Source organism: Gregarina niphandrodes (assembly GCF_000223845.1).
Source record: "Gregarina niphandrodes unplaced genomic scaffold scaffold00004, whole genome shotgun sequence".
Lineage (NCBI taxonomy): Eukaryota > Apicomplexa > Conoidasida > Eugregarinorida > Gregarinidae > Gregarina > Gregarina niphandrodes.
In genome coordinates this window covers 512,086-524,218 of record NW_011645775.1, presented here as the reverse complement: position 1 = coordinate 524,218, position 12,133 = coordinate 512,086, and the positions used below count along the sequence as shown (strand labels likewise).

General features: G+C 56.0%; 4 protein-coding genes across 4 annotated transcripts; all 4 read left to right on the top strand.

Moving 5' to 3' along the window:
- Positions 1–888: 888 nt before the first annotated feature.
- GNI_035890 (hypothetical protein) lies at positions 889–4,182 on the top strand (the record flags this gene model as incomplete). The annotated part of the gene is made up of 1 exon (XM_011130988.1): positions 889–4,182. One exon carries the CDS (start codon positions 889–891, stop codon positions 4,180–4,182), a length of 3,294 nt encoding a protein of 1,097 aa, XP_011129290.1.
- Positions 4,183–4,344: 162 nt separating this feature from the next.
- Positions 4,345–7,206, top strand: GNI_035880 (hypothetical protein; the record flags this gene model as incomplete). The annotated part of the gene is made up of 1 exon (XM_011130987.1): positions 4,345–7,206. One exon carries the CDS (start codon positions 4,345–4,347, stop codon positions 7,204–7,206), a length of 2,862 nt encoding a protein of 953 aa, XP_011129289.1.
- Positions 7,207–7,232: 26 nt separating this feature from the next.
- On the top strand, positions 7,233–9,848 carry GNI_035870 (hypothetical protein; the record flags this gene model as incomplete). Its single annotated transcript, XM_011130986.1, has 1 exon — positions 7,233–9,848. One exon carries the CDS (start codon positions 7,233–7,235, stop codon positions 9,846–9,848), a length of 2,616 nt encoding a protein of 871 aa, XP_011129288.1.
- A 35-nt stretch (positions 9,849–9,883) lies between these two features.
- Positions 9,884–12,055, top strand: GNI_035860 (hypothetical protein; the record flags this gene model as incomplete). The annotated part of the gene is made up of 1 exon (XM_011130985.1): positions 9,884–12,055. One exon carries the CDS (start codon positions 9,884–9,886, stop codon positions 12,053–12,055), a length of 2,172 nt encoding a protein of 723 aa, XP_011129287.1.
- Between the last annotated feature and the right edge of the window lie 78 nt (positions 12,056–12,133).

Here is a 12,133-nt window from a genome sequence, read left to right as displayed (position 1 = left end):
GCAGCGAACAAAGCACCGAACTGAGTTCTCGGGGGCATCTGCGCCTCCGTAAGACACGATGTTACCGTAAGCAGCAATCACGTCGTCGACGTTAGTTGATAGGCTGGCATCGAATCTCTGGCAGTAGTCATCGCGTTACCCAATGGGTAAACGGCTTATCCTTGAAGGACACAACGCCAAAACCTTGAATCAGGATGCTCAGCTAAAAATTCCTTGCGTCAGTAAACTCAGCTGGGTGTTCTTCATCGACTCAATGTTATCGCTGAAAGAGTCGGTAGCATCTTGCAATATTAGGACGTCCAGGGGAAAAGAACAGTCTTCGGAGGTACGTTTATCGAAGTAACCTCTAGGCACCGCAGCCCGATTCATACCCGGGCGCTTCGGCTCCATGTGCTCGACCGGGCCCACCTCCGGCAATTTCTCCCAGATTGCAGGTGGCTCATACGTAGAATTTTGCTGGTCTGCACAGTCCACCTCACAAGAGGCTAAGATTATGGAAATAGTGGTAACAGATCTCATTTGATGTTTTGACAATAGAAAGGACTCCGTGGTGGGAGACATGAAGTCTCGGCGGCCGTATCGGGTTGCCGTGCACTCGCGATGATGAAACCTGGGTGGCTCGCGATTGCCCGAAGAACAGTCTGGAGAACTCCAGAAAGTTGGAAACGCACCGGTGGCCGGGGGGATGGTTGTGCTGCCGCAGGGCCTCGAAATCAATGCCTCGATCGGCGATTTTTAGGGTCCCAAATCGAAGATGCGGGTCACAGTCAGTGGAAGCAGTCGATTGCAGCAGGCACCGCGGGTCACGACGTGGTGTCTGTTGGCAATGCCAGGGGGTGAGCAGAAGTCCGCAGGTCTCTCCCTTTCTTTCCCTCCACAATAGCCTTGATGAATACCGACACTTTGTCCTCCCACACTTTGTCCTCCCACACTTTGTCCTCCCACACTTTGTCCTCCCACACTCTGTCCCCCCACACGCTGTCCTCCAAGGGAAACACGATCGGGAAGTTGCACAAGTGGGAGGTGTTATGTTTAGGGAGCGAGTCGATGGGCAAATGTCTGTTTTCGGAGGAGCAGGAGCTCTACTGGATTGAGCATTACTGGGAGCCGCTACAGCGGGTTCAGTTTGACTCGTTGGGGTCAATAGCTTCGTTAAGACCAAGAGACGTTCGCAGGAGTTGGAAGTGCGGCGCCAAGGGGTTTTTCCGAGCTCTTGGTCGTGCGGGGTGGGCAATGGTGCCGACCGTTGGGTTACCTAGGCCAGTGTACATTCCAACTATAGCGCGGCCGACGAGCTTGGGAAAGAATACTTTAGCGCAGAACGCGGTTGTGGCGGACCAGGAGTATCTTGGTTACCGCGTGATTTGTGAGTCACTGTCGAAACAACAATGGCAGACGTTGAAAACCGTCACAAGCGAGACCTTCACGAAATGTCGATTGGACTATCTAGAGCTTGCAGGCATCATTTCTCTATACTTTGATAAGGCCTACGGTGTGATAGATGTGGATGTAGGGAGCCAGGTGAGCAAGGGAATGGGTTTGTCAAACTCTTCGCTTAAATTCCGTATGTGGGTAATGGGGTGCCTGCTGCAACACTCCGGAGTCACGACGGACCACCTCGTTGACTTTTGCGTCACTCGACTCGGGTTCGTGCCCCGTGGCGGGACAGAGAACCTTGAGTGTCTAAGAATAAGAGGCCCGGAAAGGTACACCATCAGGAAAGGAGAAGATGAGGGCATCACCGCACGAGCTATACTGACTAGTAGACTGGCGGGTCTACCGTCGGTTACGGCGAAGGAATTTGCCTCTATGGACCAGGCAGCATTCAAGAAAAGCTACCCACGCCTTCCCGCGACTCCGGGAGCCTGCGATGCTCCGCCCACGAATGCCTCGCACAACGATCTCCTCCCACGACTTGTCGTTGGGGAGAAGAGCTTGGCTGAGGAGAAGAGCTTGGCTGAGGAAAAGAGCTTGGCTGAGGAAAAGAGCTTGGTTACGCGGGAAGTTGACTGGTTAAGCCGGTACTGGCTGCCTCTCAGGGAAGCGGAGTATCTTCCATTAATCACAGAGGTTGAAATGAGACCGCGAGACAGGCGCAAAAACTGGCGACTAGTGTGCAGAGTGTTCCCCACCACACTAGACGGGTGGACTCTGATTAATGACGCTGGTCGCAGAATACGACCTTTGTATATACCGACTCTTGGTGCCCCGACGGCCCGAGGAAAGCAGTTAGCAAACAAGCCTACGTCAAAAGCAGCAGAGTTTGAGGTGTATCGGAGGATTTTCGCGTCTCTGACTAGGAAGGAATGGCAGAGCTTGCGGAGCGTGGAGACTCAGAATTTCCACCGGTGCTGGCTGGGTTACGTGGAACTCGGCGGTATCATAGCCGGTTACTGCGAATCGCCGTACGGGTTGGTGGACCAACAGGTGACGAGCGCCATATGTTCGGAGCTCGGTGTGCACTGGAGCGTTAGGTTGATCCCCCGCTGGATCACAGGCTGTTTGCTTCAACATGCCGGTGTTTCCGTGGATGTACTGATCGACTTTTGCATAGACGAGCTGAACTATGTACCCGACAGACACCGGCTGGAGTTCCTAATGAACGACTACCCCGAAAAACGGGCCGCTCGCACGCAACCCGAAGGTGATCCCCGACAATACCTTCGACAAAGACTCCGCGATCTGCCCACCCTGTCCACCTCCGAGTTCGTACCCTGGACCTGTGAACTCACCGCACCTAGCGGAAGCAAAAACGTCCCCCCACACCGAGAGCATTCCGCCCGGCCGGCGACCGCACGGCAATCAAACAGCCAATCTGCCAAGGAGTATATCAGGCGGTATGCAGGATCCGGGGACCTGTTATCGTCCATTTACCATGCGCCTCAAGTGAGTTGGATTCCTCGTTTCTGGAAGCCCGTGGAGAAGGAGGAATTTCAAAGGCTGCGGCCTCTTGTGGCCAGGTGCGGTCGAGTCCGACGGAAGCAATGGAAAAAAGTGGCTATCCTGCTACCCGGTAAGGTGGACTTGGGGGATTGGACTATGATTCCGAGCGACGGTAACCCCCGACCGGTATATATCCCGACAATGGCTGCCCTGAACGAGACGGGAGAGAGCTTGGAGCAGCTTTTGTTCTCAGACGAAGCGTTCCAAGATGAAATGGATCGAGACTATGCGGCGTATCGTAAAGTCCATCGGTCTTTGCTGCCGGTACAATGGAAGCAAATGCGTTCAGTAGACTCCGAAGACTTCGAGGCCTGCGGATTGGCCTACGTCGAGCTCGCCTCGATTATTTCCCGGTACTTCCTGCAACCCTACGGCGTGGTGGATCAGAGAATGGCGGACGAAGTTGGCGAGCAATTGGGCTGCAGTGCCCGTTCCATGCGGCACCACAGCTGGATCACAGGCTGTCTACTGCAACGCTCTGGTGCCTCCAAAGATCAGCTCTGCCGCTTCTGCGTCACCGAACTCAAGTACGACCCGCGAGCCTTCGACACGTTTCTGCACTCTGTATCAAAACGCCCCGCTCACGACATCTGTCAAGAGATACAAGACGATCTTGAGGAGCGGGTTCGGCTATTGCAAGAAAAACTTACCACACTACCGACGCTGACGGCCGCCGAATTCAGGTACTTGCACGCCAAAACGACCGTTAAAGAATTGAGACGGAAACCGGTTACAGCACACGGCCAACTGAATGCCGGCCACCCACCGGGCAACAAGGAACCGGGCAACAAGGAACCCAGCAACAAGGAACCGAGCAACAAGGAACCGATGGAAACGAGCGCCATGGAAGGAAGTGCTACCGCCGACGGTTACCCTGCGGGTTTTCTTATTGGTTCCAGTGCGTCTCGAAAACGGACACACAGAGAGGCGAAGGTCACAGGACGGCGTGTTGCGGGGACGGGCGGTGCGAGCGATGAGCCTAAGAAGGCGTGCTTGGACGAACAGTTCGACATTACGAAACATACCGAACCGGAGGACCTAGGTATGGAAGACCTAAGTATGGACGGCCTGGGTATGGAGGACCTAAGTATGGAAGACCTAAGTATGGAAGACCTAGGCCTGGACGACTCGGACATGGGCGTTGAGAATATCGACTTCGAGGACGCGGTCAAGCAAATGTGGGTGAAGCACTCGCGAGTGCTGTCCGAATGCTTGGACCAGCTGACCCGGACCAGTTGACCCGGACCAGTTGAGTTGACCGAGTGACACGGATTGGCGGGTGGTTCGGTTCGGGCCGATGGTTTTTTTGGCACATTTTCTGACCAGCGTGTGCCAGAGAAAGTGCACGAAAGCTGTCTGAGAGCAAGTGTTCGCCGCACAAGGTTTTTTTCCTGGTTGATAATGGTGGGGGTGGTGGTCGTACCGGTTGCGCGGAGACGTCCGTTGTCATGGATCTCCTGCTGGGTGTTGGCCATGCACCCTGGTGCGCTGCACAGTTCTGCTGAAATTACGCCTCCTGAGTCTTCCGCACGGTCAACGACCGAATGGTGGCGGTCGCCTTTAACTGACCCGTCTAGCAGCGAGGAAGCAGACCCACGTAATAACTGCCCGTGTTACGGTGAAGCTTCTTGGTTGAGTCGGTACTGGCTTCCTCTGGAGGAGGCAGACTTTGAGCGATTGAAGCCAGTTATCTCATTACGGCCCAAAGACCGTCGCGTGCAGTGGAAGAAGGTGGGGAAGAAATTCGGGGCTCGGAGCGGCGGGCTGGATGTGCGACAATGGTCTCTTGTCAGAGCTGACTTAAGACCCGTGTACATTCCCGTACTGAGTGACATGACTAAGCTTGGCAAACGCGGGTTGCTAACCGCGGGTAACGTGATGGCGGAAAACCGGCGGCAATTTGCGGCCTATCGCATGATCCACGGGTCTTTGGATGTGCAACAGTGGGCACGGCTGCGGTCCGTAGATGAAAGCACTTTCGAACAGTGTGGTCTAGCTTACGTGGAGCTTGCGGGAATAATTTCGCTGTACTTCCAAGCGCCGTACGGGCTGGTGGACCAGTACGTCACGAACCAGGTGGCAGCTGAGATAGTGACCACTAACTGCGGTCCGCAACTCCGCAACTGGATTACGGGCTGTCTGTTACAACACTCGGGAGTTCCCGTCGCACGTCTGGAAGACTTTTGTCTGACTCAGCTTCACTACAATCCACCTTGGAATGCGAAACGGCCGAAGGCGCTGGAGTGTCTCCGGTCGCTGTCGGTGAGCGCCAAAGAGGTCTTGAACAGGGGCCAGAAAAGTATCGAAGATCGGCGCCAGCTGCTCAGACAGAGACTCGCGGGCTTGCCGACAGTGACGGCGGCAGAATTCGGACGCCTCACGCAAAGGAAGCTGGACGCCATACTAAATCCCAAAGCCGAGCCAGAGCTGGAGCAGTTAGAGGGGACGCAGTGTGACGTAGCGCAGCCCGACGTGGCACAGCTCGACGTGGCCCAGCCCGACGTGGCCCAGCCCGACGTGGCCCAGCCCGACGTGGCACAGCCCGACGTGGCCCAGCCCGACGTGGCCCAGCCCGACGTGGCACAGCCCGACGTGGCCCAGCGTGGAGGGGCACAGCGTGGAGGGGCACAGCGTGGAGGGGTACAGTTGGAGACGACGACGAAGCCGGGCCGGGGGAAGCGCAGCTCGATGAAGGTTAGTGAATGGGCGGCTGAGTATTGGGCGCCGTTGGAACGGGAGGGTTATGACGCGTTGCGGGCGTGCTGGCAGGGACCCGTGCACCGGCGAAAGCGTTGGCGCGACTGCGGTTCGTTGGTCCCGGCCGAGAGCGAGACACGCGAGTGGACGAAGGTGATCGGGAACGGCAGGTCACGGCCGCTGTACATTCCGACGCTGACTGCGATGACGCGACTAAGACAGCAGACTCCTGAGATGTGTGGTAAAGGCGACCAGACGTGGGGCGTTCAGACGTCAGTAGAGTGTATGTCAGATATGGAAGGTGACTATGCCGCGTATCGGTTGGTGATGGATTCACTGAGTGAGGCACAGTGGAAGAAGTTACGGGGCGTAGAGATGGCGGACTTTGGGCGTTGTAACCTGGCGTTTGTGGAATTGGGGACGATTGTGGCATCCTTTTTCGAAGAGCCGTACGGGCTGGTGGATCAGTGGGCGACGAACAGCGTGGCACAGGAGCTGAACGACGGACGAAAATCGCCGAAAATCCGGCGGTGGATACTAGGGTGTTTGCTACAACGCGCAGAAGCCTCGATCGACAGTCTCGCAGAATTATGTGTCTACAAGCTCGACTACAAAGCCGGCCTAAAAAACTCTCGGCGTCTAGAGTGCCTCGCCAAACGCTGGCTCACTGCCCACGAGCACAACCTTCGCAAAAAAATCGACGCCCACAAACGCCTTGCGTTATTAAAATTCAAGCTCAGAAACTTACCTACTGTGTCCATCGCCGAGTACGGCGCCCTTGACCAAGGCAAATTCGAGTTAAAGTGGGCGCCGACATCACAGCTGCAGCAACTCAATCTAATTATGGCACTGGATAGCTGGCCCATCTCCAACGTCGAACTCACTCAATGGCCCACCGCTTCGACTACAGAAGATGCGCCCAACGGCCCTCTACCTTGCGACTCCTTAGAACCACGGTCAAAGAAAACTAAGTTGACACTCCGCACCGAGGAGCACACCCCGGACGAGAACCACACAGCAGAGAACGTCCCGGCGAACAACGCATCGGCGGCTTGTGATCCAGGGTGTAATCTGGCTTGGAACCAGTCGGGTCAAACTCGGGTGCAGTCCATGCCCCGCCAGTGCATAGCGGGCCGGTCGATGCTGGGCCAGCCGATGCTGGGCCAGTCCATGCCCGGTCATTCGATGCCCGGTCAGTCGATGCGCGGTCAGTCGATGCGCGGTCAGTCGATGCGCGGTCAGTCGATGCCGGGCCAGTCGATGTCCGGTCAGTTGATGTCCGGTCAGTCGATGCCTTGCCAGCTGATGACCTGCCAGCCGATGCCGGGTCAGTCTTGGGGGCCATCTAGTGGTCCAGCGGTTTCCATGGAAGTTGATTTCGAGACGCTGCGGCCTCACGGCTGGAGAGATGGTCCCAACAAAAGATCCGTTGAGCCGCCCCAACGGCAACTTAACAATTTGTTTGCATCGATGGAGGTCAATCGTATCGATCGTAACGTGCCGGGAGCTGTATTGGCCGGCAGACATTGCGAGCCGCCGACCTGGCAGACCGATCCACCAGCCTGATCATTTTTTGGCATAAAGTTGTCCGAATGCGGGTGGTGCTTAGCGGACGACGCCGGGTGGGTCTCGCGTGTTGTGTGTTGTCTGTCAATCCTAGTGAGCTAAGTAGTGTGCGGTTGGCGGAAGGTGGTGGAGAGGTCGAGACGTTGTGGGCGCCGGCGAAGAGGGAGGGGCTGACTCGTTATTGGGTGCCGCCGGATCGGCCCGCGTACGAGGTCCTGCAGCCGGTCGTGGGTAGACCGAGCTGCGGGCCTGAGGGGTGGACGACGGTCGAGGGGCGGCCGCTGTACGTGCAGTTCCCGGAACCTGCTGGAGAGTTGTCGTCTGTGCGGGCGGGTATGGGCAAGTGTGTGGCTGTAGACAAGTGTGGGGCCATAGACGAGAGAGAGGTCCAATGGCTGAGTCGTTACTGGGAGCCGCTGGAGCGGACGACATACGAGGCATTGCGTCCGGTGGCAAGATTTTCTCGGGGGTATCTTTCCGACCGCGGGAGGGCGGTGGCTGCGGCGCTAGGCCCCCAGACGCCGCCTGAGTGGACGATCGTCGCTGAGTTGCCGTTGTACGTGCCCGGTCTCGGCGTGCTGACCCCGGTGGGACAACACGTAATGCCGTTAGGGGTCGTACGGGACCGGAAGACCGATACGGGGCACCAGGAGACCGATATGGGGGACCCGGAGACCGATATGGGGGACCAGGAGACCGATATGGGGGACCAGGAAACCAAGATGGGGGACCAGGAGACCGATATGGGGGACCAGGAGACCGATATGGGGGACCAGGAAACCAAGATGGGGGACCAGGAGACCAAGATGGGGGACCAGGAGACCAAGATGGGGGAGCAGATGAGGAGGGACTATGAAGTGTACCGCGTGGTTCACAGCTCGTTGTCCCGCGAGCAGTGGGCCAGACTGCGGACTGTCACTCCGGCGTCCTTCTTGAGGTGTCAGCTCGCCTACGTAGAACTTGCTGCTATGATTTCCTACTTCGTCGATACACCTTACGGGGCTTTAAACATGCCGGTTCGCGACGTGCTCATGCACCAGATGGGTATACGCGAAGCTGCGCCCAAATTTCGATATTGGATCACGGGCTGCCTTCTACAACATTCGGGTGTCAAAATTGAAAGCCTTGTTGATCTTTGTGTTCACCAGCTTGGATACAACCCCTTATGCGACGCAGAGGGAAAGAAAATTCTTCAGTGTCTGAAGCGCACGCCCAGCTACAACGAGTATACCCGAAGGGCAAAGAAGGACGCCGCAAGATGCAAGAAAATAATAGTGAAAAGACTCGCGGGCTTGCCGACTGTGTCGGCAGCGACATTCGGGGCCATGACCCAGAGAAGCTTCAGCCAAAGTACTACTCTGAAAAGATCTCAAGATACGAGGAATCCGGATTCCTGTTCGAATCTGTTTCAACCACAGCCGCCCTGGGGTAAGTGGATGTCCTCAGAGGAGCGTACCTTCCCTTGGGCCGCTCAGTATTGGAGGGCACTGGAAAAAACGGAGTACGACTCGCTGAGGGGTGCGGTGTCGGCGATCCCTATGGAGCGCCGGCGCCGCTGGAGGGCAGTTGGTCACCTCCTGCCGCAACAGTTTGAGTGTGACGAATGGACAATGACCGTAAACGATGGACAGCCTAGACCACTGTATATCCCCACCCTCGCCTCTTCGCGTATGCGGAATATGGACTCCAACTCGGTCGCGGACGCGGACTCGAACCGGGATTTTGCAGCTTATCGAGTAATTCAAGATTCCTTGACCGAAGGCCAGTGGAAGAGCTTGAGAACCATCAATGCCGCCGGCTTCGCGACCTGTAATCTGGCTTTCGTGGAACTTGCCGCAATCATTTCTTTCTTCGTCGAAATGCCCTACGGTCTACTTGACCTGAGCTACGCCCGCGAACTAAATGCGATGCTGAATGCCAGCTGTTCCGCAAACAAATTTCGTTGGTGGGTTACGGGCTGTCTTCTGCAGCATTGTGGCGTCTCCATCGGCCGTCTAATCGACCTTTGTATCACCCAGCTCGGGTTCAAACCCCCGATGAAATATCCTCTCAGGCTAGAATGTTTGGCCAAGTATACATTAAAAGCAAGACGGTACGTCAGCAGGCGAGATACGGACGTCAACGAACGTAGAAAAAATTTAGAGCAAAAACTCCTAGGGCTCCCGATCGTCACAGCGGAGGAGTTTAGCGGCTTGGACCACGAGTCGCTGCAGAAAACAGTGCAACGACATGTCCCCGACGTCCCAGAGAGCAGGTCGTCCAGACGCAAACGAACGAAGCCCAAGGGCCCGGACTACGGGTCCCCGGACTACGGGTCCCCGAACTGCGAGTCCCCGGACTGCAGGCCTCCACCGACCAAGCAGGCTGCTACCGGGGCCGATGTGGGCAGTTGCTTGGCAGCTGACCAGTTCAAGCATGCCGGGAGCCAGTTCGGGAATGCCGGGGGCCAGTTCGGGAATGCCGGGGGCCAGTTCGGGCAAGCCAGGGGCGAGTTCGGGAATGCCGGGGGCCAGTTCGGGAATGCCAGGGGCCAGTTCGGGCAGACTAAGCACCTGAATGTTCGACTGTCTCAATTAATAACGGACCTGTCTAAACGGACATCACTACCACTCCTTCCGCAGCCGGGGTTGCAGCGGTCGTGAGCATTTTTTGGTTCAATTCAATTTGCAAAGTGCGCATGCGGACGGCGATTAGTGGACGGTGTCCGCTAAGGCGGACATTGAGTGTGTTGGCTATCCATTCCTATGAGGTGGATGATGTGCAGTTATTGGGGGGGGTTGAGGCGTTGCGGGGAGAGACGAAGGCGGAGACGGAGGAAGTCCGGTGGCTGAGTCGTTACTGGGAGCTGATTGAGCCGGAAGTGTATGAGGGGCTACGCCCAGTGTATCAGGCTTCTTTGAGGAAACGGCGCTGTAAGGTGGTGACAGAATTATTGGGTCATGAGGCGGCGGAGTGGACGACTTTCGGTGGACGAGTTGTGTACGTGCCTACTCTCTGTGAGCTGACCACGGTAGCACGGCGCTTGGAGCGGGACCAGGTGAGTAACTGGAAGAGAGACTGGGAGGCGAGTAGTGACTATGCGGTCTACGGCCTGGTTTACAGCTCGCTGACTCCAAAGCAATGGGAAAGAATGCGGAAGGTAACTATTGCGTCCTTCGCAAACTGTAACTTGGCCTACGTAGAACTTGCATCGATGATTTCCAACTTCGTCCAGATGCCTTACGGAACTGTGGACGCGCCTATTCGGCGCCTGATTATGAACCAGATGGGCATCGGCGCATCCGTATGCAAATTCCGCTTCTGGACCACTGGCTGCCTTCTGCAATATTCGGGAACCACAATTGAAAGCCTTATCGACTTTTGCACCACAGAGTTAGGCTACAACCCCGTAAGCGACTCCGAGGGTCAACGAAATCTTCAGTGTCTGAAGATGCCACAGGGCTACAACGAGTACAGCAGAAGGGGCAAGAAAGACGCCGCAAGACGTAAGGAGATACTACTGCGAAAACTTGACAAGCTGCCCACAGTGTCTGTTTCTGAATTCGGGACCATGACCCGGAGTAGCTTGAACGAAAGATTGAACGCCTCTCCGAATACGTTCTCGGGCAACACTTTTTCAGACAACAACGCTTCTCAGGATACAACCAATCAGGATACAACGAATCAGGATACAACGAATCAGGATACAACGAATCAGGATGCAAGTCTGCGAGTGCTTCAACCACAGGAGGCTTGGGGTAAGTGGAGGTCCCTGGAGAAGCGTACCTTCCCTTGGGCGGCTCAGTATTGGAAAACGTTGGAGAAGATGGAGTACAAGGCGCTGAGAGGTGGAGTGTCGACCCTCCCTATGGTGAGGAGGCGTTCCTGGAAGAAAGTTGGCCACTTGCTTCCAAAGCAATTCCCGTGTGACGAGTGGACCATGGTCGTAAATGATGGAGAGCCTAGACCGCTGTATATCCCGACGCTCGCCATCTCGGGTATGCGGAAGATGGACTGTAACGCAGTCTCCAACACGGATTCAAGCACTGGCTCGAACACGGACTGGAACCGGGATTTTGCAGCTTATCGCACAATTCACGGCTCCTTGACCGAAGATCAGTGGAAAAGGTTGAGAACTGTGAACGTCGAGAATTTCTCAAGCTGCAATCTGGCTTTCGTTGGACTTGCCGCAATAATTTCTTCCTTCGTGGATGCGCCTTACGGTCTCCTTGATATTCAAGTCGCAAGGAAATTGGGAGAGAAACTGAAGGCAAGTTATTCCTCTAATAGACTTCGAAGGTGGATGACGGGATGCCTTCTTGAGCATTGCGGTGTATCTACTGACAGTTTAGCCGATTTTTGTGTTACTCAGCTAGGGTTCAAGCCCCCAGTTCGATATCCTACTAGGGCAGAACGTTTTGCCAAGTGTCTGTGCCAAGCCAGGACGTACACCGACAACCCAGACAGGGATGCATGCCGAACAAGATTAAAACGTAAACTGCGGGGACTCCCCACCGTCACGGCGGAGGAATTCAGCAGGTTGGACAAAAAAACTTGCAGGGAAAAACTGGCACAGAGTCGTCTCACCTCCGTCGCTCCAGAAGCTAAGGAGCCCCGGAAGACTGCCGGACACAAACGAAGGATGACAGACCCGAACTGTGGGTCTTCAGACTACACGCCCCCACCCAGCAAGCGGAACGCCGAGGCGAGCAAGCAGAACGCTGAGGCCAACTGCGACAGTAGCTGCTTGCTAACCGGTCAGTTGGAGCAGGCGAGGGGTCAGTTCGAGCAGGCTGATAATGATCGACTGTCTCGGTTGATCATGGACCTGTCCAAACGAATGTCATTGTCGAAACCGCCACGAGAGTGACCCGCTGCGAGAATGGCCATTTTTTTCTGACTCACTGGGTGTCGTCCTGGGTGTCGTCGCGACCCCCCCCCCCCCCCC